The sequence below is a fragment of the Rhineura floridana genome, chromosome 11 (genome assembly GCF_030035675.1).
Source record: "Rhineura floridana isolate rRhiFlo1 chromosome 11, rRhiFlo1.hap2, whole genome shotgun sequence".
Classification (NCBI taxonomy): domain Eukaryota; kingdom Metazoa; phylum Chordata; class Lepidosauria; order Squamata; family Rhineuridae; genus Rhineura; species Rhineura floridana.
The window spans coordinates 21,006,267-21,033,972 of NC_084490.1; the positions used below are offsets into that span (position 1 = coordinate 21,006,267).

At 44.0% G+C, this 27,706-nt stretch overlaps 1 protein-coding gene across 3 annotated transcripts in view; it reads left to right on the forward strand.

The window, feature by feature from the left end:
- Positions 1–15,142, forward strand: part of LOC133367075 (immunoglobulin superfamily member 1-like) — a 31,423-nt gene extending 16,281 nt beyond the window's left edge. For 2 of the 3 annotated variants that reach the window (XM_061590790.1, XM_061590791.1), the window contains exons 6-9: positions 7,260–7,547; positions 9,345–9,449; positions 10,654–10,691; positions 11,553–15,142. In XM_061590790.1, the coding sequence (XP_061446774.1) occupies positions 7,260–7,547; positions 9,345–9,449; positions 10,654–10,691; positions 11,553–11,699 (578 nt within the window). In that variant the 3' untranslated portion in view covers positions 11,700–15,142. The remainder of the gene's footprint in view (positions 1–7,259; positions 7,548–9,344; positions 9,450–10,653; positions 10,692–11,552) is intronic. The other variant, XM_061590792.1, reaches the window with a different exon arrangement.
- The last annotated feature ends 12,564 nt before the right edge of the window (positions 15,143–27,706 follow it).

Here is a 27,706-nt window from a genome sequence, read left to right on the forward strand (position 1 = left end):
TGCACTTAATTAGGAAGTACGACATGTGACATTTACAAAAAAGCAAATCAATTTAAAATACAATTATTTTCCACACACATAATAGTTGTGTAAACTAAATAACAGTGAGTAGGAAGTAAATATATATTATGCAAGTCATCCTACCATAACGATCTGAACTGTTAATAAAGTCTAATGTGCCATAATTTCTCTGCAAACGTGCAGAGGAACTGTTCACTTGAAATGCCTTCAGATATGTTGCTTTCAAAAGCCAAGATTACTAAGTTTGCTTTTTTCTGATGAAGGTTTGAATGCCTGTGTGGTGTCAGCACCTGTGTCAAAGTTGAGAATGAATTTTTAAACACAGCTGTGGATGCACCAAAGGTGAACCCTGCAGCATACAAAGTGTACATGTGTGGCAAGGTTTCTTCCTTGTACAGGTACAATGTTTTAGTACACTCGTGAACTGTGAGTTCAGTTCTCCTGAGCCAGCTGCTTCCCAGAACTAACTGCCCTGGTCTCCTTTGCCATGCCAGGAATGCAATTAAGAGAAGTTTCACTTTAAAAATTAAATTAATACTTATAAACATCACTTTTCATAAGGAAATGCTTCACAGTATGTCACGTAAGACCTATACATCTCTACAAACTACAGGTGCTAGAATTAACTGTACAAGTACACAGTCTCTGTTCTACAGAAAGGCCCTGGGCTAGCCAGCTAACACTGCTTCTAATAGCTCTACCAGCAATCTCAAACACCCAATTTTGGTAGTACGTAAATTCACATGAGAAAAGTTAAATAAAGTGGATTATTTATAATGATCATGTGCACAGCTGGGTGGAGGTCTAATACTGTTGCAACTAAGGCTCTAGCCACATTATAATCTTCAAAACCATTTTTAAATGGAACCAACTTGAAAGGATTGAAAGGATATATTTTTCAACTTTTTTAACAAACTAGGGAAGAAATGCCCCCCAGACACATGCACTCACACAATATTCCAGCTCCGCATTGCCTGGGCTAAGTTAATAAGGTTTGATTAGACTTCCTAGGCCTTGAAGAGACGGCTCACTCACCTCTCTACTTCTTCTTTTTTTTCCCATTAATTTTTATTCAAATTTTCAAAGACAAAAAACAAAACAAAACAAAACAAAAACAATTAAACAATAAAATAAAATGTTGACTTCCGATTTGTCGCAGATCAGCTGTAAGTCTACAATATATAACAATCCTATCTCTAAAATTATATTATAAAATCACTTTCCTCCAGTAGTTATCTTAATTAATCCTCAAATCTCATAAACATTATTTTATTCTTTCCACAAAAAGTCAAAGAGAGGTTTCAATTCCTTGAGAGATATATCTTTCAATTTTTCTCCAAATAAACATGTCGCTTAATCCATCTAATTCAAATCTGTTAGGCCCAATAATTTCAATAGCCATTCTTCCATTATCTATATTAATTCCATCTTCCATCTTCAATAATCCTGTTAAGTCCAGTAATTTCAGTAGCCATTCTTCCATTATCAGTATCCCATAATAATCTTGTTGTCATAGCCATAGTCCAAGTAAACATATCAATTAATCCATCTAGTCAAATCAGTTAAGTCCAATAATTTCCATAACCATTCTTCCATTATCAATATTAATTCCATCTTCCATCTTCAATAGTCCTGTTAAATCCAGTGGTTTCAGTATCCATTCATCCATAATCAGTATCCCATGATGATCTTGCTGTCATAGCCATAGTCATATAACAAGAGTCTGATGGGAATTTCCCCCATCACAAATATGTCCTTGCCATCAATTCTGAATATGTTGTTGAAATATTGTTGTAAAGTCACATCTCTGCTCTGGGTGCATCTCTGCTCTGTCACATATTTGTAGTTAATTCCATAATTTTTTTCTGTGTCAAGCCCCATCACATCATTCCAGTCAAGAATTCTGAATATGTTGCTGAAATATTGCTGCAAAGTCATATCTCTGTTCTTCATTTTTACAAAATGCACTGGCTCATCTCTTAAGAGTTTCTCCACTGTCACATATCTGTAGCCAACTCCATAGATTTTTTCTATGTCAAGCTCCATCACATCATTCCAGTCCAGAAAATTATCCAAGACATTGATAACTTTACCACCAAAATCTTCATTAATTTCTTCAGAGACAACGTTGAATTCCAAACAGTAAACTTTATTTCTGTCATCCATAAACTCCAGATCTTTTTCCAATTTCACATTTGTTCCAATCTCCAGGGCTTGTAGGTTCCGTATCCCATCAAACTCCTCTCTCACAGAATCCACTATTTCTTTAAGCTCCTGCGTCATTTTATTAAATTCAATTTTCATCTCCTGTCTACCCTGTCTCAGGGTTTGTTTCGTTATCTCAATCTCATCCATTATTTTCTGAAACATAATTTCTTCCATGGTCTCAATCACTTTCCTGGCTGCCATTCTTAAAACCACAGAAACAAAAATTATTTCAGCCACAATTGGGTTAATATTCCAGGCTTGTTTATATCAGTGTAGACAATACAGCCTGCCTTATCTCTATGTGTTCAGGAATACAAAACAAACTTAGTTCCCAACATCAAAACAATTAGTGGTGTCGTGAACAAGCAGATTCGTCAAAGTGAAATAGACCAAAATAAAATTAAAAAAAAAATTTTTTTCCCCCCTCCTCGAAATAGAAATCCCTCTTCCGTTGGTATCCTTAGAATGCACCTCCAGGACAGCTTTTTGCGATAAACAAAGATAAGCTTTTTCGATTTCTTTCCTCCTTAATTTCGTTAGTGAAAGAGAAAAGCCATAACTCACCTAAAAAGTTCTTCACAGCTGATTCATTGACAAATCTCTTTTTTTTGCTGCACCAATTTAAATCAAGTGAAAAAAGAAAAAAGAAAGAAGGATGCTTATCTGCCTGTTAAAGTCCGTTATTCTTTAAAGAAAAGATAAACGTGTCGCTGTAATCAGCTAGAGCTTGATGAAAGTCCATCCGGCATTGCAGTTTGAACCTTCTCTCATAAATAAATGAAATCCAGTCCTCCCCACAAAAACAGGCTTTGGGGTTAATCTCTTACGTTTCTCCCTGCCCGGGAGAAAATCTTTACCAGTCAAAAAAGAGCGTTGTGACTGATTTTATAGCTGAAAAAGCTTCTTCTGAGACAAGAGCTCGGCTCAGAGGCAGCACAGGCAAAGCAACCCTTCCCGGAAGTCCACCTCTCTACTTCTCAGGTCCTGCCCTGGACTAGACTAGGCTGCTGCACAGTCTAGGCCAGCCTTTCCCAACTAGTGGGCCACCAGATGTTGTTGGACCATAATTCCCATCTTTCCTGAGCATTGGCAATGGTGGCTGAGGCTGATGGGAGTTGTGGTCCAACATCAGCTGGTGGCCCACTAGTTGGGAAAGGCTGGTCTAGGCCCAAAAGCCTAGACTCACCCATCAGATGCACTGATAACACTCACCATCACGGAGCTGGATGAGCACTACAGGGAAGAGGGAGATGTTCTGCAGTGCATAACAGCACTATCCTTCCTGCCTCTTCTTCCTCTAACTGAAAATCCTTAGGTTTGCCAACTCCCTCCCCCCTCCATCAATATCTGTATTCACTTCATTCATTCACACTTTTAACTCTTATTATAGTCATGAGAGTGGCTGTATACTATAGCCAGCGTGGATTTTTCACATTCCGCAATGTTAAATTGAAAATACCCCCCATGCCATTCTGATGCTTCCCATAAGCTAATTTCAAAACAAAACCTTACAAAACTTATAGTCCTGAACTCAGAAATGCTTGCTTGACAACCCTTTCGATTTTCATGGCGATATACAAAACAGAGAATAGAGAGTTCAAAGTGTAAAAAGAGAGAGAAAAAACCCAGAACCCTTTTGGACTTTTTTTGTCTGAGTTCTCATAATCTGTTGAAATTCATTAAAAATCAGCGATGTTCACAGAGTTCCTGTAATCCTATTACTGACCTTGCCCCATACTCTGACTTTCATCTTCTGCAGTTTAAAAGTTTTTAAAAAGCCTGGCTGATTTTTAATTAATTTAAGGAATCTTGCGTTGAACTGAATGATAGTGTCTGGCATGCTCAGTAAGAACCAACTGTCAGTGTTCTAAAAGCCAGACACACATCTGCTTGGCTTGCCTAACCAGGGGGCCACACCCACACCAGACTTTGATTTCACTTGAGATAGTCATGTCTTCCCCAAAGAATCCTGGGAAGTGTATTTTGTGAAGGGTGCTGAGAGGAGACTCCTATTCCACTGACAGATCTCCAGTGGCCAGACTGGCTTAACAGTCAGCCACTCTGATTGAAGGTCTGTGAGGGGAACAGGGCATCTCCTAGCAACTCTCAGCACCCTTCACTAACTACACTTCCCAGGATTCTTTGAGAGAAGCCATGACTGTCCTAAGTGAAATAAAGGCCTGGTGTGGATGTGGCCAGGGACAGCTTTGGTTTAAATTTGGGTGGGAGGCTACATGTGTCTGCTGTAGAATAAAAAGGTGGGGGAAACACTGAAAAGCAATGATACTGTTCACAATGTTTTCCTTTTGGAAAGGAAAGAGGCTTTCCCTCTGCCCAGTGCCCACCCACCCAATCTTCTCCCCCTCCTCCTCCCCTCCCTGCATCTCCCCCAGGTCAGTGTTGGACTATGACCTGGGAGACCAGGGTTTGAATCCCCACGCAGCCATGAAGCTGACTGGGTGACCTTGGGCCAGTCACTGCCTCTCAGCCTCAGAGGAAGGCAATGGTAAAACCACCTCTGAATACCGTTTACCATGAAAACCCTATTAATAGGGTCGCCATAAGTCAGTATCGACTTGAAGGCAGTCCATTTCCATTTTCAAACATGATTGCATAGAAATAAATCCCATTGAACTCAAAAAGTATGCAAATGATCAAACCCACCCTCCCTTCCCTCCCCCTTCCTTTGCCCCTCCCTCCGCATCCCAATCCCATTCCAATCCCCTCCTTCCCCCTCCCCTTCCTCCTCCCCATGGTCAGTTTTACCTATCTTAAGCATGATTGCACAGGAGTAAATACCATTGAACTCTATAAGCATGCAAATTATCAAACCTGCCCTCCCTCCCCCTTCCTTTACCCCCTCCAATCTGCTCCTTCCCCTTCCCCCTCCTCCTCCCCCATGGTCAGTTTTACCTATCCTAACCATGATTGCATAGGAGTAAATCCCATTGAACTCAATAAGCATGCAAATGATCAGACCTGCCTTTCCCCTCCTTCCCCTCTCCTCTCCCTTCCTCCTCCCCTCCCCTCTTCCTCCTCCCCTGCCCACTTCAGCCCTCCCTCCCTCTCCCCCAGTCAGTTTTACCTATCCTAAGCATGATTGCACGAGAGTAAATCCCACTGAACTCAATAAGCATGCAAATGATCAAACATGTCCTTCTCCTCCCTTCCCCTCCTCCCTGCTCCCATCCCCCTCCTCCCCTCTGCCCTTCCTCCCCTCCCTCTTCCTCCTCCTCACCCCCCCCCATCCTCTGTGGTCAGTTTCACCTATCCTAAGCATGATTGCAGGGGAGTAAATCCCCATGAACTCAATAAGCATTCACATGATGAATCCATTCTCAGCAAACTTGCACAGGATCCCATTTCTTACCTCCCGGATTAAAAAGCAGAGAAAAATCACTAATAGGCAAAAAACCTTGCGGTTTAAGAACGTACCTATAGCCCACAGATATATTCTTAAACTGCAAGTTTTTTTGCCTATTAGTGAATATTTGCTGTGTTCTCATTCCCTTGGTAACTTTGACCTGCCTCTCTCTTTGGATGCCTAAACTGTATTTCTAAAAGCTCAAATGAGATTTTAAGTTACTACAGTGCTAGAAATTTGGGGGTGGGAGCAGAATTATCATGGGAGGGCAATGCCCTCATTTGCCTTCCCTGTCACTAACACTCCCAAGGAGGCTGCCTTATACTGAATCAGACCTTTGGTCTATCCAGAATTCTCTGACGGACAGCGGGGACTGAACCCAGGACCTTGTACATGCAAAGCAGAAGCCCTACCTCTGAACTACAGCCCTCCAACTCAGGAAGGGTGACTAGAATGACGATGAGGGGTCGAGGTAGCATACTCATCCCTGCAGCTCTCCCTTCCATGATTATTAAACTCAGCAAGCGAACACTTCTGCCACAGTTTCACCACAGAAGAAATCTATTTGTCTGGTAGACTCAGGGTAGCTAGTTTTCAGAAGCAAGTCATCGAATCTGACATACCCTCTCATACTCTTTCTACACAATTGCACCACCTCCCCATAGGGGTGGGCGTATCTGTCAATTTTTTGTTTCTCTCCGTTTCTTTTCTTCTTCTTCTTCAATCTTAAGGTCAGTTTCCACATCAGTTAGTGTTTTGTTTTTGTCTTCATGAAAATCCACCAGCATTTTAGTGCGAATTTCTATTAATACACACATTTTTGTATGCAATTTTACCCAGTACACATATTTTTACAAAGCAGTTTTCCCTAATATAATGCGTTCTTGCATGTTATTTTCACCAACAACTGCATTTTTATGCACAGATTACTCTAGTATATGCATTTTTGCGGACATTACTTGACTGGAGAACTGCATTGCAAATTGTGAATTGCAAAGGATGGTTTTGTTTTGCTTTGCACATTGTTTCAGAAAGCGCAAATTTGCGTATTGTTTCAGAAAGTGCAAATTGGGTAGATTTGCTGCCTCCTCCACTACCACCCCTTGCCTACCTCCACCACCAATAAAGGGACATTTGGGCTGAAGGGGTGGAGGTGGCATCAGCAGGGCAATGGGTTGGATGAGGAAGCAAAAGGATTAAGATGGAAATTAACAATGACTGTCTTGACTGTGTGTTATGTAAACAACATATCAGAGTATGTGTCCCACCTGGCTTTTGGTTATGGCTCAGGCTGCTCCTGTGTCCTTCTATCACCTGCATTTCAGCACCCATTCCATGCCCAGGCTATCCATATAGAAATATTAAGATGATCTCTAACAAGCCAGAATAGATAAATGGAACCTCTGCATGGACAGAGTATCTTAATTACTGGGTGCTTTTAAAAAAGAACATGGTATGGCCGTTCATCTATCACTGCCATGCCATGCCTTGTGGGGAGCCGGAGACATCTGTCTATGTGCTTCTGGAAAAAGAATACTCCTAGTCATTCCTAGGACCAGAATTTCAGCCGCCATTCCTTCGGGCTATCGGTATCACAAATAATAAGTTGACCTCTTAACAATGACTCCATGCTTTCCTTACTGTTCCCCCCCCTTCTTAACACTAGATCCCTGGCTCTCTAAACCCTCCATCAGGGTGAGACCAACAGAGCAGATTTCTCTGGGGATGAATATCAGCATTGAATGTCAGGGGAGAAAGAGTTATCTGACCTTTTCCTTGTACAAATCAAGCATCCTGATAGCATCACAGACGACACAACAAAGCAGCAACACAACGGAGTTCTTTTTCTCTCAAGTGACCTTGGAGGATGGAGGGAGCTACACCTGCCAATACCACAGAATAAATCCCTATGTGTGGTCAGAGCCAAGTGACCCTGTGGAGCTGGTTGTGATAGGTGAGGAGGAGATTCATGTAGCTTAGTTCTTTCTGCCACCTTCCTCCCAGCTCTTACTCTCTGTGCATGAAACAAGAGCTTTTGAGATTATTACGCCTCCCCAAGCCTAATGCTATTAGAGGGGGCCTACAGCCACATCATAATAATTAATGAGAAGACATGATTCACTAGAAAAGACAATACAGAAAAACAGAAGGGAGTAGGAAAAGAGGAAGGTCAAACAAGAGATGGATTGATTCCATAAAGGAAGCCACAGACCTGAATTTACAAGATCTGAACAGGGTGGTTCAGGACAGATGCTCTTGGAGGTCGCTGATTCGTAGGGTCGTCATAAGTCGTAGTCGACTCGGAGGCACATAACAACAACAAAGAGCCACATCATAGGGAATAGGTTTTAGAGTACATCAGCAACTGATTACTAAGGGCAAGATCAGAAATGGATGATTGCATCTGAGGACAGGTCAGCAGGAGCCATAAATAGATTGCAGGAAGCCCATTTCAACATTTACTTGAGCATACTTGGTGCATTTATGGAATGGCCTTTGGTATCCTTATATATGATTGTGCACACTGCACACTAGCAATAGAAATTTCCAAGGCTGCTTGTAGTCTCTGTTTACATATACACACACACAATACTGCACCAAGAAAAAACCCCACTGTACTTAAGTGTATGTTTGTTTGTTTGTTTCCATTTGTGATTAGCTTCCTATAAAATATTTCACGACAAATTAACAATTAAAACATCAACATGAATGCTGCTGTGGTACCTTGTTGGACTTATGAAAGAGGTTGAAAGGACAGGTGGATGAATGTAAAGGGACATCTTCATACATGTATGGCAGTGCGAAGAAGCTGCTTTCCCATGGTGTTCAGGGCCGGTTCTACCGTTAGACAGATTGAGGAAGCTGCCTGAAGCAGCAAACGCAGTACAGCAGCAAATATGTGCAGATGAAGCAACCACATGAGCAGGACCAGTCATGTGGGTCATTCATGCCTGATTGGTGCTTTCCTTTTTGGCAGGGTGCCAGTCAGCCAACCCATTTGGCTCACACACAGGATTGCTGAATTCATGCATGTCCCCCATGAACAGTACAGAGGAAGCAGAGGGTGAGAGATAGGGCAGGGCATGCTCTATGGTAGGACAGATGGAAAGGTTTTGTCATAAAACTAAGGGAGCCCTGATGCATCAGACCAAAGGCCCACCTGGTCCAGCATTCTGTTCTCAGTGGCCAACCAGAGGCCTACAGGTAGCCCATAGACAGGGCATGGGCGCAATAGCCGTGTTCAGCTCATGAATACTGCCTCTGATACTGGAGACACAGCACATACGAAGCTGCCTGATGCTGTGTCAACCCATTGATCTTAGCTCCTTATTGCCCACACTGACAAGAAGTGGCTCTCCAGGGCTTCGGACAGGGGACATTCCCAGCCCTACCTGGAGATGCCAAGACTGAACTCTCTGAGCTATGTCCCTTCCCCTACACATAGCTTCATTTACACATATCCCAAGTAGCATGAGGTCAAAAGTACAGGAGAAGCAGTGTATGTGTGTGCGCGCACACGGGGGTGTACATAGCCATCACAAGAAGTCAAAATACAGTCATGATGCAGTCTGATGAATGGATGTGGGAAAAGCAGCGTGTGAAGGGACGGGGAGATGGTTATGTGAAGGGGTGAATGGACAGTTCGGTGGACTGATAGAAGGATCATTCTTGTTAGCCTCTGGACACTGTGTGTGGTTTGGTAAGCATGAGCAGCATTTTAACTCACGATCTCCTATTCATGGTTTTACAGACAGATTTTCAATAATTTTGTGGGCAAGCATTCCTGCCGGTCTTCTCCTTCTGGTCCTCATACTGCTATTACTTGCCTTTGTATTGTACAGAAAAAGGAGAAAGGGTAAGTGAGCCTCTGGATGGGTTACTTTATAATGTCTGAAACTAAAGCATGCATACTTGAGGTCGTAAATTCTCATATCGTGGGGCCTGTATCACTGCAAGTTACTCTGCCAGAGAGAGAATGCTCTTAGAAAAACACAAGGCTTCTAGTTCTTATGACTGGAAAGATAGGCTTGAAGTTTTGTGCGTAATTCCTGGTGAAATCACAAAAGCTGGTGGGTGGGCATGGGCTAAGTGGAATTTATTTATTTGTTTGTTTATCTTGCATTTATTAATTAAACATACAAAATTAACATATATATAAATAATTATATACCATATGCCAGTGCAAATTGTAAAATATAGTAGGAGACTGTCAAATCAAGTAGTCAACATTTACACAAGGCTTGTGTATTTACAAGTTAATAATAGTGATTAAGAATTATTATAATTTTTAAATTAAAAAAAAAATATCACATTGCCATACATCTGGGCTGGGGAACCTGTGGCCGATGTTGCTAGACTACAGTTCCCATCATCCTTGACTTTTGGCTATGCTGGCTGGGGCTGATGGGAGTTGGAGTCCAATAATATCTGGAAGGCCACAGGTTCCCCATCTCTGCCACAGATACACATATGGTATACCACAACTCCACTAAGCATCCATTTTCAATATATGCGTAATAGTTGGTCTGTGCAGATTCAAATGTCACTGATAATGCATTTTAATGTAATTTCTTTTATGTTTACAGACAGCAGGTATTTATTCTGTTTTTATAGCAGTTAGAGGTACAGGGCTTCAGTGCTCTGAATACCTCCTTATCTTTTCCTATCTCTAACAGAAACCAGAATCTCTAGCAGAACCAAATGTGTATATTACTTTAATTTATCTACTTTAATTTATGGAGGTTGCAGAAAAGCATTGTAGTATTTGGGTTACCTTGGTGAGACTGTTTCTAGAGCAGAGTAATACACAGCCTCACAGGTATGAAGGAAGAGGCTTCCTCCATCAAAATAAAGGTCTTGATGCTCTTCAGATGCTTTAGATTACAATTCTCATCAACCCTAGCCGACACGGCCAGTAATCAGCTTTGATAGGAGTTGGAGTTATAGTCTAAAACATCTGGAGGGCACCACGTTAAGAGTTAGAATACACAAACAGTATCCACAGTTCTACTCTGAAACAGTTTGGGTGGAGAATCTCATGGTGTCTCTCTGATCTACAGGTTCCACGGCCAATGACAGAAGCCAACCATTGAACATAGTAAGAAACTTTCCTTTGAACAAAAAACTTTTATGGCTGTGAACTTCCTGCCAACCCTCTACACTAGTCCTGACTCTTCAGTCTAAGACAAAACACCTCTCAGTGTGGCAGCCTCTACCTACCCAGCTTCTTAAAGATAGTTGGCCACAGAGATAGAAGAAGATAGTGGCTAACATCTAGTGTTAAAATGAAAGCCACCATTGGCAGTTGTGCCCAATGGATGCTAATAGGGATGTAGCTTTATCCATACATCTCTATGGGTAGAGACACACTGTTCTGCTGGTTCCAGTATGTCTCCACCTCTTTTTTTTGAAAATGGGGCACACCATGCTAGTCAAACGCCACCCCTTTTTACTCTAAAACCTGGTTGGATCAACTAGAGTGCTTTTTTTTTTTTAATTGAGGTTCAGACAGATTTCTGCAACTGTTTAGCAGATCATCCCGTTGCCCCTCCAGGTGTGGCCAATGGAAATGAAAGCCCTACAGTACCTTGGTTTCACAGTTACGAGTATAAAGCAATTCAATTTTACACCAGACGTTTGAACAAAGATTGTATTGGGGGCCATACCCTTTTAGCCTAAGTGATGGAACAGTTATTTTAAAACACTGAAACCAGGATCCTGGTTGGCAACTTTTTATTTTAGCAGTAGGCTAATTTGATTGGGGGGCGCAGAGGGAGTGCAGAGTGCCATCTTCCTGATAGTTGGCTGGAAGCCCCAGATGCCGTTTGCTCCTATTCTGAAGTTGCTGATCAAATTCCTGTTATTTAAGCACTTATATTTGCCTACATGGGAAGTACTCTAGAAGAGGTAGTGGCAGGATTTCATTTTAAATCTCTTCTCTTTTCCCCCCCTCCTGCAGCCCCTGGAATATGACGCTGATGAAGTTTGCTATGCTGTATTGAATCACAGTTCACTGAAAACCAAATGGGCAGCCAATGCTGACAGAAGCCCCGATACCTGTACTTATGCAGCATTGGCCCAAGGCAGAACCAAAGAGGGCCAATAAGCAAGACTAATTATGAAGTAGATGCATCATAAGAGACCTTGGATTATCCTTGTGTTGCATGGACATTTATCTGACTGGGTCCTATAAGCAGATGCATCATACATCAGCCTTATTCACCAAAAGCACCTGTCGGTCCCACCAAAGAGCTGGGGGTCAAACTATCTGCTTTTCCCTGCTTCCGTGGCTACGTAACCTGGCCACCAACCACCTCCTTTCTGTGGAGATCTTCCTTCTGCTCCTGGCTGGGCTCGTTAAGGAGGCTGCCCCATGCAGTTGATAACATACTCTAAACCAGGGGTAGGGAACCTCAGCTCTGGGGGCTGAATATGGCCCTCCATGCCTCTTTACCTGGCCCTGGGAACTGTCCACAGGCCATGTGCCTTGCAAGCCCTGCTCCATGTACTCCCTGAGTACGCTTGCCCGGCTGAAATGTGCCCTTGAACTGCGATAATAGCTCTTGCTTGCCATGATGGAGGATAGAAAGGTGGACGGGGAGAACAAGAGTGAATGTGGCCCTTGAGACCTCTCTGTCTGGCTCTCATAACTCTCTCTAGGCCACACCCTCTCCCCAGTTGCAGCCACCTTGAATGCTGTTGCCTGGCTAGAATGTGTCCTCGACCTCTGATGATGCCTCTTGCTTGACTGAATGGAGGATAGAGGGGGTTGGTGGGTGGCATATGAAGGTAAAATTTATATTTGGTGCTCTTCCCACTTTTCCTTCTGGCCCTGCCCATCGCTAGCATGTGGCACTGGAAGGTTGCCCAGAAGTGAATGCAGTCTTCAGTCTGAAAGAGGTTCTCAATTCCCGATAAACAGGAAGCAACAGAAGACAGCCATTTTGTCAGACAGCAGCAAAACTTCAGAAGAACTCCATGTTAAGCAGAGGCAGCTTCGCAAGAGATAAAATAAGGGCAGAGTCCTCAGCTTGAGTCAGGCTGAAAATATGTGAAATAATAAAAAGAGCACATTTGAGTATGTGCAGAGTGCAGTTCCTCTGCCCTAGAATCCCCACAACTAGCCTTGAAATGTCAAGTACGAGCAGCAAAGAAATGCATATATAATATATTTATATAGTTAAAAGCCTATCGCACCTTTTATTTTATTTATTAATATTTGTTAATCACTTTTTACAAAATGTAAAGCAACTTACAAATACTAAAGTACTGAACAATTTATCAAACATTTAAAATCAGTTACACAATAAAACATAAAAATAAGAAAAGTGTTCCTAATTTTAGGAATTAAGCACTGCATAAGAAGTTGTTATGGTGAGTAAGAGAGTATAACGTGGATGGGGAATTTAGTGTCCTAAACCTTAACTGCTGTGTTAAGCCAATCTGAAGATATATATACAATACTATGTAATTTCAGGGCAAGTCAAACATTGAGCCAGTTTCCTCAACAGGAAGGGGGCAGGAACACAAATGGCAGTCCTATGAGAGTTCCTCTTTCTGTAAGATTAAGAAACAGGGATTGTGGTGGCAAAAGACTAGACACAATGTCCTGTGCCTGCCTGGAACTACAGTCTCTGATTATTCAGTTGAGAATTTTCAAAAGGGACGCCATGTTAATCTCCTGCAAACAACAACAAAGACTCTTAACAGTAACTGGCAGTGAGACCGAGATTAAGAGGGTGGCTCCATGTCCGCCCTTCTACACCAGCCACTCATGCTCTGGGTTAATTTCTCCAAGACACCATGTGATTTGAAGGCCTGGATCCCTCCCTCCCTCTCTCTTAGTCTTGCCCCTGCCATAGCAAAGCCAAAACTGAGTTAGTTAACAAGTTGCACCACAGTGAATGGATAGCAAGAGAAGGAACTTGGGTAGACATACCCATTTGCTGTACAGCATGCATGGCTAACATTTTTCAGGCAGTGACAGCCACATGTCAATGGTGTATATGTGATTAAAGTGTAAAAGTGAGTGTGGCAAAAAAACTTAAAATGGGACTGCAATTCTGAAGGCTGCCTTCTAGGCTGTCATCAGGTATTCTACACTATTTTAAAATTATTTTGATCATTATTGTAAATTACAATTTTAATTGAATTAATTTTTTTACAAAAATAGAAAACAAAATTGTGATGGGCACAGAAACCTTTTAGCATCAAGGCTTTCAACAGCTTCACAGCAGGAAGGCCCGTGGGAGTGATCACTTTTTCAAAAAATTAAAATGATACATTTTTAGGGTCTTGTGGATAGCCATAGACAGAATAGCAAAGCCACTGTCATCATTTTCAAAAATTATGTCTACAAATCTCTGATAACCCTATATTTTTGTCCCAGTCATTAGGACCCTTACGAATGTCACTGCTGACCTCCAGTACCTATGACTAAGCACCCAGATTACATTTCTAGGTTATCCAAGATGTGAGACACATGGCAAAACAGCATCAAGGCAGTCCTTTTAAAAGATGCCCCCTGTCATCTTCTCTGGCCTCATTCCCCCGGCTCAGAGGAAGACTCAGAAGAGAAGGAAGCACTGCTTGGAGGGCCATTATCCTCCACTCTAGGACTATCCAGACCAGAGGATGTGGCTTTACCCACACACTCAAACAGCACCTCCCCATGCAGTCATTACCGCTCCCTTGCCATAGGAGCCAGCAGCTGCAGAACAAGGCAATGCACCTTTAAGAAACAGACAGCTCCTCAGAGGGAAGTAGGTTCACAGCAGGTCAGAAGTCTACATAGCATACTGCTGAGACATCACCTGTCCTGGGCGAGGTCCAGCCAGCACCTGCCACAGCTATCTGTCCAGGGTCCTGACAGGCTCTGCTTTCCCCTGTTGGCTGTGATCTCATCGGTGGTACATGCCCTGGTCTCCTCTTGCCTTGACTACGGTAATGTGCTCTACGTGGGGTTACCCTTGAAAATGGTCTGGAAGCTGCAACTGGTTCAGAACGCGGCGGCACGCCTGATTAAAGGCAGCCACCGGCGAGATCACATAACTCCAGTGCTCAGAGAGTTGCACTGGCTACCAGTTGCTTGCCGGGCCCAATTCAAGGTGTTGGTTTTGACCTTTAAATCCCTATACAGTTTTGGCCCAGTCTATCTGAAGGAGCACTCCAGCATCATCAGCTATGCCGCCTAACAAGATCGGCCTCAAAAGACCTTCTCTCTATCCCACCAGTCAAAACAGCTAGACTGGTGAGGACTAGAGAGAGGGCTTTTTTAATTGTGGCCCCCACCCTATGGAACTCCCTTCCGAATGATCTCCGCCAGGCCCCCTCTACAATGAGTTTCTGCCAGGCCGTGAAGACCTGGCTCTTCAGGCAGGCCTTTGGGGTGGGTTAGATTTTAACATTATCGCTTTTAGATTTTAATGTTATTGTATTGGTGTGTCATTTTGTGTTATTTTGTTCATTTTGTACGTCGCCCAGAGTGGCTGGATGGCCAGCCAGATGGGCGACTAAGAAATCCAATAAATTAAATTAATTAATCCAAAACAGCCTACCTTGACTTGTCTCTGATTCTGCATGTAGCCCTACTCTGCCTGTAAGTGCCACTATATCCTAGCCTCTCTTGGGAGCCCTGAGTTCAGCAAGGACAGGATAGGACCCTCCTGGGTTCCATGCAGCAAATGGGGATGCCTATCCAGGTTTTATTCTCCCCGTTTTTTCATAGCCAGTCTTTCATAGTGCAAGTGGTTGATTAAATCAGTTTTGACTTTGCTATGGGGTGAGGTCCATGGCAGGGATGGGACTCAGAGAGGGAGTGAACCTGGAATATGGAAAGTTGAGGGATGCGAGAGAGAGATTCAGTCAACTTGAACCCCTAACATCTTATACAGGACCAATGTTGAGGGTCAGAACGCTCAAGTATCTGTTGTGGGCTGATATCCCAGCGGGGGGGGGGGAACCGACAAGAACACCCACACACCAGTCTGCTTCTCCTCGTCAACAATGCAACTTGCTTGTTTTACTGACCTCCCAACTCTGACCCAACAGGAGTGGTGGTGAGAGAGAGGAGCTGTAGATGCCCACCGCTTGCTTGCTCATTGGCTCTGTGCCAAGCAAGTATGTAGCCAATAGCAATGATGGAATAAAAGGAACAACAGCAAGAGATAATGACAGTGAGGTGGCAGATTCACTGAGGGAGAGGGTCCATGGAGAGTATCTTGCTCAAGAGCCCTCTACAACCTAAAGCCAACTTAGAGGAGCCTGAAGGAGGGCATAGTTGGAACATGGAGCATGGACTCTCCTGTTAGGGGATGGGCATACAATGCAACCTCGTGTGGCAGGCACCACTTGTTAGCCCCCACTCTGTAACCTGGGACTGCAGGGGACAAAGGGTCCCTGATTTAAACAGGTTGAACTCCATCTAGTGATTCTTGAAAGAAATGCTTGTTTAAGATTCTTATTCTCCAACTGATGTTTCAGTATAAGAAAGGTGCCTGCCTAATGTTAACAGAGCTAGTGAAGAAGAATATACAAAAACACATGATCTAGTCCATGCCGAGCTTGCATAATATGATTGTAGCCTGAAAAAAAGGAAGTGGTTTGCTAGGAACTTTGGGTGTCAAACTGAGCATTAAGAAGAATGTGTACATCAAGGGGAAGAACTGTATCATAGAGCTGTGTTGTATTTCAGAATCTGCAGCCTCCCCCTGAGATCTTCATTCTGGGGACAGCACATATCTAGAAGCAAACAGGAGGCTGCAGGGCTAGAAGGTCTTCCAGCATGAGCTTCTCTTTCAGCATCCTCTTTATTGGTTGGTATCTCAGATGAAAGGGTACAGGGACCAATGGGTGCGCAGCGGCAGGGCAGCAGGAACAGAGACCCAGCTGTGGTTCCTGCAGCTCAGAGGTCATGCCACTAATAGCATCATCTCCTTTCCCGGATTCTTGCTGACTGGGCAGCGGCGGATCTCTAGAGATGAGTTTGAGGAGATGAATATTAATATGGGGGGAAGGGGGAAAGGTGGGGCACAATGGGAGCCAAATGCAATGGTTTTCCCCAACCTCTGCATGATAATAACTGAAGCCTTTCAGATTTTTACTGTTCTAAACAGGTATTACAGGTACAGGAAACCCCCACACCTGTTCCTTTCCCTCTGGAAAACCTATGAAACTCAGTTCCTCCAGTGTAAATCCAAAGTAGCCATAGGACAAGCATTAGCTTCTCATCTCAAGTCTCTCCTCACCATGTTGCTGCTTCTAGTGATGGGCAGGGCAGTGCCAAGTAGGAAGATTATAATGACAAAGGAGCTACTAATTACCATGGGATGTTTGGCACTGAAGTTACTGGTTTTGTATGATTGCAGGGTGGTTGTTAGGGGATGGCCCAGGGGGCATAAGGCCCAAGTCTTTTGTACTGGGCCTAGAATCTCCTGCCCCTCCTACATTTTTTAAATAAAAATTATTTGCTTTTGAGTATCCTGCAAACAGTAGCACTGATGGGACCCCAGCAACCTGCATTCTTAATTTGTCCAGAGGGAAACGAATATATTGGGCCCAGAAATCCAGCTGAACTCCATAGTTCAAGAGGGCTATCAGGGCAACTTCTGAAAGTCAAATATAAATTTGTAGATATCTATATAAATTAGCACACGCTAATTAGTGTCAGAGAGCTGGTGTAGTGTAGTGGTTAGAGCAGCCTTTCCCAACCAGTGTGCCTCCAGATGTTGTTGGACTACAACTCCCATCAGCCTCAGCCAGCATTGCCAATGGTCAGGAAGATGGGAGTTGTGGTCCAACAACATCTGGAGGCACACTGGTTGGGAAAGGCTGGGTTAGAGTGTTGGACTAGGGTCGAATCCCCACACGGCCATGAAGCTCACTGGGTGACCTTGGGCCAGTCACTGCCTCCCAGCCTCAGAGGAGGGCAATGGTAACCCCCCTCTGAATATCGCTAACCATGAAAACCCTACTCATAGGGTTGACATAGGTCGGGATCGACTTGAAGGCAGTCTATTTCCATTTTTCAATTAGTGTCATGGGCCTGTGGCCCAGGTCTTTAAAGCACCTAGCAAGGCCCCAAATGGTCAACTTTTCAACAGGTCTCTGTAGCTCTGCCTTTAACATCAGCTTGATCTAAAACAATCTATGCATGTACTTAAGCACTGAGCCCTTCTCTCTTTGACACAAAGTTCCTGGAGCAGCTTTCAATACAAAAAACATAAAACAAGAAGAACTTAAAATATCAGTTATAACAAAGTGGCAGTAGCCTGAACAAGTAAAATTTAAGTTTTGTTTCTTTAATAAATCTAAAAGACCTGAAAAAATAGAAGTGTTTCATCTGGGACTGAAAAGGCAACAACTTCAGCAGCAGGCAAACTTCCCTAAGGGAAGAGTTCCAAAACCAGGGCCCCCTAAAGAGAAGGCATTACTTCTGATCACCACCCACCTCACTTCTGATGGCGGTGGGGGCCAGAGAAAGGTAAATCATATAGTGCATAAGCAGATTCATGTGCAAGGCGGTGATGCTTTTCATATCCTGAGGCATGATTAGCATGTGATCCCGTTTAGCTCCATGCTATGAAAAGCATTATACTGTTGGAGACACACTGAGGGCCCGGTTGTTCTTTGGCAGCCCTTTTCTTTTTGCCACAGTTACTGTGCTGCTCATAGTAATCTTGCTATTGGATTACCAGGGCCAGCTCTACCCTTAGGCAACGTGAAGCAACTGCTTTGGGTGTCATGAAAGAGCTGCAAATTATTGGCTATTCAGTATATTATTTGTTGTAATTTTACTGCCACGCAGGAAGAGAGGCACCTGTGGGATTTTCTGCCTCAGGTGCCAAAATAATTTGCGTGGCACCTTGAGTACTATTCCATTGACTTGAGGTGGAGACATGGCTGGAATGGAGCCTACTGTACAAAGGTTAAGAATCACACCCATTGCTCCACCCACTTTTGCCTCTGACCCCGCCCACCACTGGTGCATCTGGCTCCAGAAGACTGCCCATAGGGAATATGGCCATCAGGGTGAAAAATGTTCCCTGACCCTTGCTATACACATACATATCAGTAGTGGAGTCAATCCACTAGGCGTCAGCTGATAGGTGGTGACTCCAAGCCTTCTTTCTGCAGTGATTGGCTGTGCTACCTCTTATATTATAGTAATTGTTTCTAAATTTGAATCTAGACATATAAATTAGCATATGGTAATTTTATGCAAATCTGTCTCCTCTTTTGGCAATATTTGCAAATTATGCATTGCAGATGGAAAGATCTGAATGTGGGTGCATGAGAAACCTCTGACTTCTACTGCACAAAAATAAGAGTCATACCTGTTTCTCCACCCATTTTTCCCTCTTGCTCCACAGACCACCAGCATGTGGCCCCAGAAGGGTATTTATGATGGGATGTGGCACTTGCGCTAAAAAACTTTCCTACCCCTGCTCTAAGGCACAGAAGTCCTGTGATAGCAAGGAGGACTAGCAGGAAGTCTGGTAGATGAGGAAACGTCGCCATGCCAGAGAACTGGGAAAGGGAGTAGATGGAGGCCAAAGCTGCGAAATATGGAAGGACAAAAATGGGGGCTAAGGTGATGAAACCACTATGCTAGTCATAGCTGCAAATAAAATGGATATTTACCTGCATACTGACTCATCCTTTCTCCCCACCCCACCTCCACAGGAAAGCTATGGAGTTAGTTGATGTAGACTTGCCTTCTGGTGCTTAAGAGATTACAGCCTCAGTGCCTTTGTGTGTCCCCAGAGTCCATCTCACCAAACCCTCCATTAAGGTTACCTCTAGGAGACATATGCTCTAGGTAAGAATGTATAGCTATGGTTGAACAATACAATCACAACACAGTCAAAAGGAAAATAGCAACATAACTGTCAGCCACAACACAATGCCAAAATGGTGTGTGTTTGTGTGTGTGTGTGTGTGTGTGCATGCATACTTTTTGCATTTCTGCAGCTGTGAATGTAAAGGAGGCCAAATTTTTTCCAATACATTTCTCTCACTTCTGGCTTTGAGGTATTCAACGTTTTTTGCAGATTAGACCAATACCTCTTCTTTAGAAGCAAATTTCTGTGCATCGTTAATCACCTGAGTTGGGATGAACCTATGACTAAGCGCATGCAAAACTGACCCAGAGCAGAAAAAGGCTGATATATCCATCCCTACTAGAGGGGCTGATGATGCCTCTTCAATGGCATTTGGTAAGTAGATGTTGTTTAATCACTGAGCTGTGATGCACCCCACTTGTTTGAGGGGAGATAGGCAAACAGTTTGAGAGTGGCAATGTAGTCAGTAAAGAAGAGAGAAATCTGAGATTTGCTGTTGGTGACAAAACTCCTTTTGCAAGGATGGCAATGAAGATGTGCTATTTGGGATTCAGGAACTTTGACATCTAGTGTCATCTTTCTGGATACTTCTTCCCTTATGCATTGGCATTGGCACCAATGGGAGTTTTCCTCTCATTCTAACAGGTGGGGGAGGGTTAGGACCATGGGGGGAATGCTTAAAACTTATCTCTCTATGCAAAAGTTCTGACATAGATTGCTCCCACTGTACCTATTTGGTTAAAAAAACCACCAATGCAAGGACAAATAACATTTTTAATTGACATATGTAATGTCACATCTGGTTTGGTGCTCAGATTAAAAATAAAGAGGAGAGGGTATCTTCTGAACGCTAGAAATTAAATTATCTTATTCTGCAAGGCCAAATGACATATATAATGTTCCATCTAGTTTGGAGCTGTGATAGAAAAGCAGGAGAGGGTATCTGTACATTAGAAATTAAACAAAATTGTTCTGCAATCTGCACAAAAACAAGTTAGAGAAGTGTTGGAAAATCTGGAGTTGAGACACTCTTCTTAAAGCTTCTGTTACAGAAGCCTGATACCACCTAACAACTGGGATACACTGCATAGCACTGGGCCATTTAGTAAAGACAATGAATGAAGACTTCCAGATAGAGAGAAGCATATAATTTGTGGGTGTTTGAAGATGTGTATGTAGCAACATGGAATAAAAGAGGACCCAGTAGAAAATACCACTTTCTTTTCTTTTTGATTTCAGCCAATTGTTGAGTGACTTTTCCTTCCCTCCCTTTTACAGATACTTCTTGTGTAGAGAACAATATCCGTCTGGGAGTAGCTGGCTTTGGGTTACTTGCCTTGGTATTGATCATGTCTGAGGCCATAAACAGATGGAGAACAGCTTTAAATACTCCTGACTGAGTTTTCAGAAATAAACATTTGGAAACCTATTATGAAAAAGTTCAAATCCCTGACAGAAAGTCTATTGTCAGCATGATGAAGCAGTTAGGACTTGGCTCAAATCCTCATTCAGCTATGAAACTCATTGCCTAATGTTGGGTCACACTCTGTCTTAGCCTAACCCTCACAGGGTTGTTGTGGGAATAAAAATGGAGAAAGAAACGTTATGGGTTTTTTTTGTCAAAGGTAAAAGCATTATTTAAGTTTTTTTTTTAAAAAAAGTACATTGCTGTGCTTCAACAACAACAACAAAATCCAAAGCTCTTCAGAACTTCACAGACATTTTCTAGATAGCTTCACATTTTAAGGCCTAGTGGAGACATGTAAAGACAGAAGCTAAGGCCAGTGTGAAGGTGCCTTTTAAATAACAAGAATATGCCTCTAAAGTATCTTAAGATAAGGAAGAGAGAGAAACCCCCACTCCCCCCCCGATATGAAACTAATGTGGATTTTAGAGGAAAATGAATTGCTTTTACTTCCACCAGAAAAAGGCCCTGGATTTATTTGTCTGCAGCTTGGCAGGCTTAATCCACTCTGGAGTAGGGTTGCCAGATCTCCGGTTTTCGGCCGGAGACTCAGGGAAAAAGGGACCGTCTCCGGCCTCCGGCAATACTTGTTTTAAAAAGGTGGATCTCCGGTTTTCATTGGCCCCCTCAGCCATGCATGCGTGATTGACCACGCATACGTTGGGCTACGGCTGGCCGACTTCCGCTCTTTATCATTCAGGCTGCTCAGGCAGGCAGGACTTGAGCAGCCGCCACAGTGAGGGAGAGGGACCTCTCCAGCAGCAGCAGCCCTTGCCCACTCCCGCCACCACCCACCCACAGAACATACAGGTGAGGCGCGTGCGTGAGGGTGATGATCTGATGGCCCATGGGTGGGTGGAGGCGAGCGGTGGCAGCGGAGGCTAGGCTGGGCCAGCCTGGCTCTCTTAGCCCCGGCCCGGACTCGGAGCCAGTTACCCTGGGGCTCAGGCTGCTGCAGTCTCTGGTTGGGGGCGGGGGGGCCCATCGCGGCCGCTGCCGTGGGTGGAGGCAAGTGGTGGCAGTGCAGCCCAGGCTGGGCCGGCTCCCTCTTAGCCCCGCCCCAGTCCGGATTCGGAACCAGAGCCAGTTCCCCTGGGGCTCAGGCAGGCTGCAGTCTCTGGTTGGGGGGGGCATCACACGGCTGCTGCTGCGCCCAGCGTCTCAAGACGATGCCCACGCCAGCGGGTGAAGCCGGCGGCCGTCCTCCTTTCCCAAGCCTTCTGCTGAGCCTGTAGGCCGCGTTGGCCCGTCTCGGCAGCGGTTGCTAGGAGATGGGCGACGCGGCTTGTCAGCCTCAGCAGGAGCCGTGGAGGGCAGGCCGGGCCGGCTCCTTTTTAGCCCCGGAGCCGGTTCCCCTGCTCCGGAAAGGACGGCCACCGGCTTCACCCCTCCTGCTGTCGGCGCCGCTGGGCAGCAGCGGCCGCGATGGCCCCCCCCCAGCGGCGTCAAGCAGGACGGGCGAAGCGGCCGGCCGTCCGGAGCAGGAGAACCGGCTGGACTAAGGAGGAGCCGGCCCGGCCTGCCCTCCACGGCTCCTGCTGAGGCTGACAAGCCGCGTCGGACCCGTCTCCTAGCAACCGCTGCCGAGACAGGCCGACGCGGCCTACAGGCTCAGCAGAAGGCTTGGGAAAGGAGGACGGCCGCCGGCTTCACCCGCTGGTGTGGGCCTCGTCTTGAGACGCTGGGCGCGGCAGCGGCCGTGTGATGCCCCCCCCAACCAGAGACTGCAGCCTGCCTGAGCCCCAGGGGAACTGGCTCTGGTTCCGAATCCGGACCGGGCTGGGGCTAAGAGGGAGCCGGCCCAGCCTGGGCTGCACTGCCACCACTCGCCTCCACCCACGGCAGCGGCCGCGATGGGCCCCCCCCGCCCCCAACCAGAGACTGCAGCAGCCTGAGCCCCAGGGTAACTGGCTCCGAGTCCGGGCCGGGGCTAAGAGAGCCAGGCTGGCCCAGCCTAGCCTCCGCTGCCACCGCTCGCCTCCACCCACCCATGGGCCATCAGATCATCACCCTCACGCATGCGCCTCACCTGTATGTTCTGTGGGTGCCTTTTTTTGTAGTTTTATTTTTACTATTTAAGTTTGGAAATGATGCCAAATTTTTGTATCTCTTTAATCAATGTGTTATATTTGGTGATATATATTGCATTATATATTGATGTGTATATCAATATATACTGATATGTATTACACTTACACAAACACATTAAAAGGGTGAGAATTCTAGCCTTTTGCATACTACATAGCCTCTTCATAGAGCTCCCAAGCAGTGATATCTTGGTGTTGTGATGTACAGAAATGGAGAATATACCCTGGATTCCTGATTTTATTTTACTGGGGTGAGGTGGGGGTGATTTGCAGCACTGAATTTTTCTGAACAGAACACTTACAGATTTTCTGACAGTTGGCTGACTCCTGATATTAAACAATTGCACCAGCTTATCTGCCAATAGGTCAGTGGTGCCTTTAACCGCATCAATCCATCTCTTGTTTGGCCTTCCTCTTTTTGTACTCCCTTCTGTTTTTCCCAGCATTATTGTCTTTTCTAGTGAATTGTGTCTTCTCATTATGTGTCCAAAGTATGATAACCTCAGTTTCACCATTTTAGCTTCTAGTGATAGTTTTGGTTTAATTTGTTCGGACACCCAATTATTTGTCTGTTTTGCCTAGAATGTCCTCCCTTGTCCTTAACATGGCTGCAACCGTATCTACTCAGAAGTAAGTCCTATTGAGTTCTATGGGGCTTAGTTCCTTAATAAGCATGTTTATAATTGCTGCCTTCAGGAGCATCCATCTGTGCTCCCATCTAACATCTCTGCAACACTAGGCTCCTTTCTTCCAATAATGGCCTGGCCTGAGGGCACGTAAACCCTTCTTGCCAGAAGCAAGGAAGCTAGATTAAATGTTCCCTAAAGGTGTTGAACTGTGACCTGGGAGACCAGGGTTCAAATCCCCACACAGCCATGAAGCTCACTGGGTGACCTTGGGCCAGTCACTGCCTCTCAGACTCAGAGGAAGGCAATAGTAAACCACCTCTGTCTGAATACTGCTTACCATGAAGACCCTATCTGGGACTAACTTGAAGGCAGTCCATTTCCATTTTGCATCACCCTAAGCTTGTGAGAAAGAATGACCTTGTCACTTCAGATGGACCTAGGAACACCCTATTTTAGGTAAGATTTCTATTTTAATCTCCAGAGAATTTTTTTGAATGGCATGCTCCAAGCAACTGTGGTTGATACAATGTATCATGCTTAATGATATCACTAGGGCCTGCCCCGTGACATCACTAGGGCCCGCCCTGTGATGTCACTAGGGCCCACCCCATGACATCACTAGGGCCCGCCCCCATTTTCTCAGGTTTTTGGATGGCTCTGACCTGGCAACCCTACTCTGGAGGGATTTTATCCACTTGGACAAGAAGGGGTGCAGGGAGCCTCGGGGAAGGAGTGTTGAAGAATTTTGTATTTCTCCTTGGGTTCTTTTGCTGGGGGTCCTTGAATAAAATTTTTGAAGACACAGGCTTGCAGCAAAAAGGTAGGCCTTTACTGGATGACAAGTGTACACTTGGTCAGTCTCCCTCCTAGTGAGTAGAGAACTGCCACTTAGCACTGTTTGCCTGGGGTTTTTATACATTTCAGGACAAAGACTTTAGCATCTACCAATCAGGATTTAACACATCAGAATGACATAGACATGACAGTATTACACAGGCATTTTGCATAGGCATTGCATAGGTACTGTAATTATCTGCATCGTGTTCTAGTGAATTTGGTGTTCTAATGAATTTGGCAGTGTTCAGTACTTCACATGAAAGTACGTTTTCACAGTGAGCTAAGCATCTTAGCTAATCTGCAATTCTTTCTACGTCTTAGAGGTACCGAGATATTCAGCACAGTGTTATCAATTATTTTGAGTACAAGTAGTTCAAAATGACCAGCATAGTAAGGGAGACAGCTGCAAGAGGAAAAAGATATGTCTTCCTACAAAACTATTAAAATGTTATGAACCTTTATAGCTTTATAAAATAATGTTTTTGCTTATTGATTATGTATATTGAGTTCCCTATTAGCCATACATGTATGTATATATAAAATTCCCCATCAGGAGAGCGTTTATCTGAGGAAGAGGGAAACAATCCCACAGAAAGTTCCCATTCATTGGGGGACAAGCAGATATCCTCTCATGCCAAGGACACTTCTCCAGGGGGTGGAGGAATCCTGGTAGTGGGTGATTCAACAGTTAGGAGCGTAGATAGTGAGGTGTGAGATGGGCATGCAGACTTCAGGGTAATTTGCCTGCCTGGCACAAAGATTACGGATGTTGCCTGTTATCTAGAGAGCTTGGCAGATAGTGCTGGGGAGGAGTCAGTGGTCTTGGTGCATGTTGGCACCAGTGACAGAGGGAAATGTGAAGTCCTGGAAGCAAAGTTTAGGTTGCTAGGTAGGATGCTGAAAGCCAGGACCTCCAAGGTAGCTTTCACTAAATGCTACAGGTTCCATGTGCAGGGCCAGATAGACGGGTGCAACTTTCTAGTCTCAATATAGATGAGACAATGTTGTTGGGAGGAAAGGTTTGGATTTGTTAGGCACTGGGGACATAAATAGACACCAACAGGTGTTGTAATTGACGATATTGCTATTCAGCACTCACTAGAAAACAATATTTAAACTACAGTATAGGAAATGACAAAGTTCTCCATCTGAACCTATCAGCTGATTTAATGTATAAATCCCACAGTCAACTCATTTCTTCTACAAAAAAGTCTGCCTCTGTATCTTCAAATCTGGATTATTTGATAAAGTTAATTTGGCATGAGCCTATGGGTCAGTTAGATGAGCTAATATATGCCATGTCTCTTTAGTTGCTAAAACTGTAGGTGGTGTAGCTCCTTTCCTTTTTTATATACATAGACCCCAAAGCTAACCATCCAAGGAGGGTATGACAGCCCTTTTAACAGCCTCCAAGTGAGTATAAGCAGATACACTCCCCTAGTTTTATTTCCTGTCACTGGAGCTGACTGCCCAACCTCACCTGCCTTCTGTAGCCTCCCTCAGGTGACTGTCCAAAACGCACATTAAAATATATGAGTGAAGTGTGTCCTAATGTTTCCTTTAAGAGCATGACCACTACCATATGGGTTCCAGTATTATTTGAATTTACATTTCCCCAGCATCCAATATATGCAGGCAATAGGGGAATTCAAAAGGGAAAAACTTTTATTTTAAACCACAAACAATTCTCCTACAAACTTGTCATAGCTGGCTCATAGGCTTGAATAGCACAATGTTACGCATTTGAAACTTTCTCACTCAGTGTCTCTTGCTTAACCCTATCTTTTACTAATACCACAGAACATCTCTTATTCTTACTGTACTCTCCAACCACCAACCCTCTATAATACTCCCCACTTCCTATCTCACTACCCACTGAACTCTCTCTATATCTCTAATTGAATTCCCCGTTCTACCTGATCTTCCTAACTGAACTAAACTGTCTTTTCCACTCTCTCCCTCTCAACATTTCAATTTCAGGATTGGCTGAGGATGGAAAGAGGCAGAACCCAGCCTTGTCTATCACAAAGGGGTTCTAGGTAAATCATCTCTAAAATTGCCCATGCTGGGGTATTCATAGAGGAAGAAAGTTGCCAGTCATCTGTGCGCACCAAAATATATTCCCTGTGATATAAACTAATGCCTGCAAAAATTAAATCCTCCTTCCAATACTGGTAGTTGCAAGGTGAAAAATAATCCCGAATAAACTTCTGAAATATCCCATTAATCTTCTGAAAATAACACTTGGGGGATACATAAAGAAATACCACGTAATACATATATTATCTGTGACAAAATGTTCATCTTAAGCATATTAACCTACCCCAAATACTAAGTTTAAATTATGCCCATCTTTCCTTATTATTATTATTATTATTATTATTATTATTATTATTATTATTATTATTATTATTACTTGTTGGTCTCTTTTCTCACCAAGGTGATCCAAAGCGACTTACATTAACCAGTTAAAAACAACAAAATCAACAGAACCTAAAAACACTTCTGACAATTAAAAACCACTAAAAATAAACAGCATCAATACAAATAAGTACAAACGAAAGGCAGGTATATAAGTCCTGTCTCACTAGAAGAGATCAATAGCCAAGACCCCACACTTCAAGAGCGTAAGGCCTGCGTAAAGAGAAAGGTCTTCGCTTGGTGCCTAAAGATGGATAAAAATGATGCCACACAGACTTCTTTGGGGAGAGCATTCCACTGCCGGGGGCCACCACTGAAAAGGTCCTTCCTTGTGTTGCCACCTTCTGAACCTCCCATGGAGAGGGCACACAAAGAAGGGCCTCCAATGACAATCGCAAGGTCCAGGTTGGTTCATATGGGGAGAGGCAGTCCTTGATGTATTGGGGTCCTGAGCAGCATAAGGTTTTATGGGTCATATATATATATTTAAAGTTCTGAAGGCATTTGGAACAGTGAGTACACGCAACAGAACTAAGCACAATACTTCATTTTGAGACTGAACTAAAAGGGGAGCTTATGACAGGATGGACTGCTATCCAACTAGACAGGTAACTATATTACTGCCAAGTAGTGTAGATAAATACTGTAAATGCACTGTAAACATCTAAACTCCCAATAGTCTATGAATATTTATGGTTACATGATTATAATCAAAATGAGTGTGCCAACTCTATTTTGGTTACTTTACCAGCAATGAAGACACAAATGAATCCACCCCCCAAAGCACAGTTAGTTGTGTAATGCTGGTGTCCATTATCTTTCGAGTCTCTTAG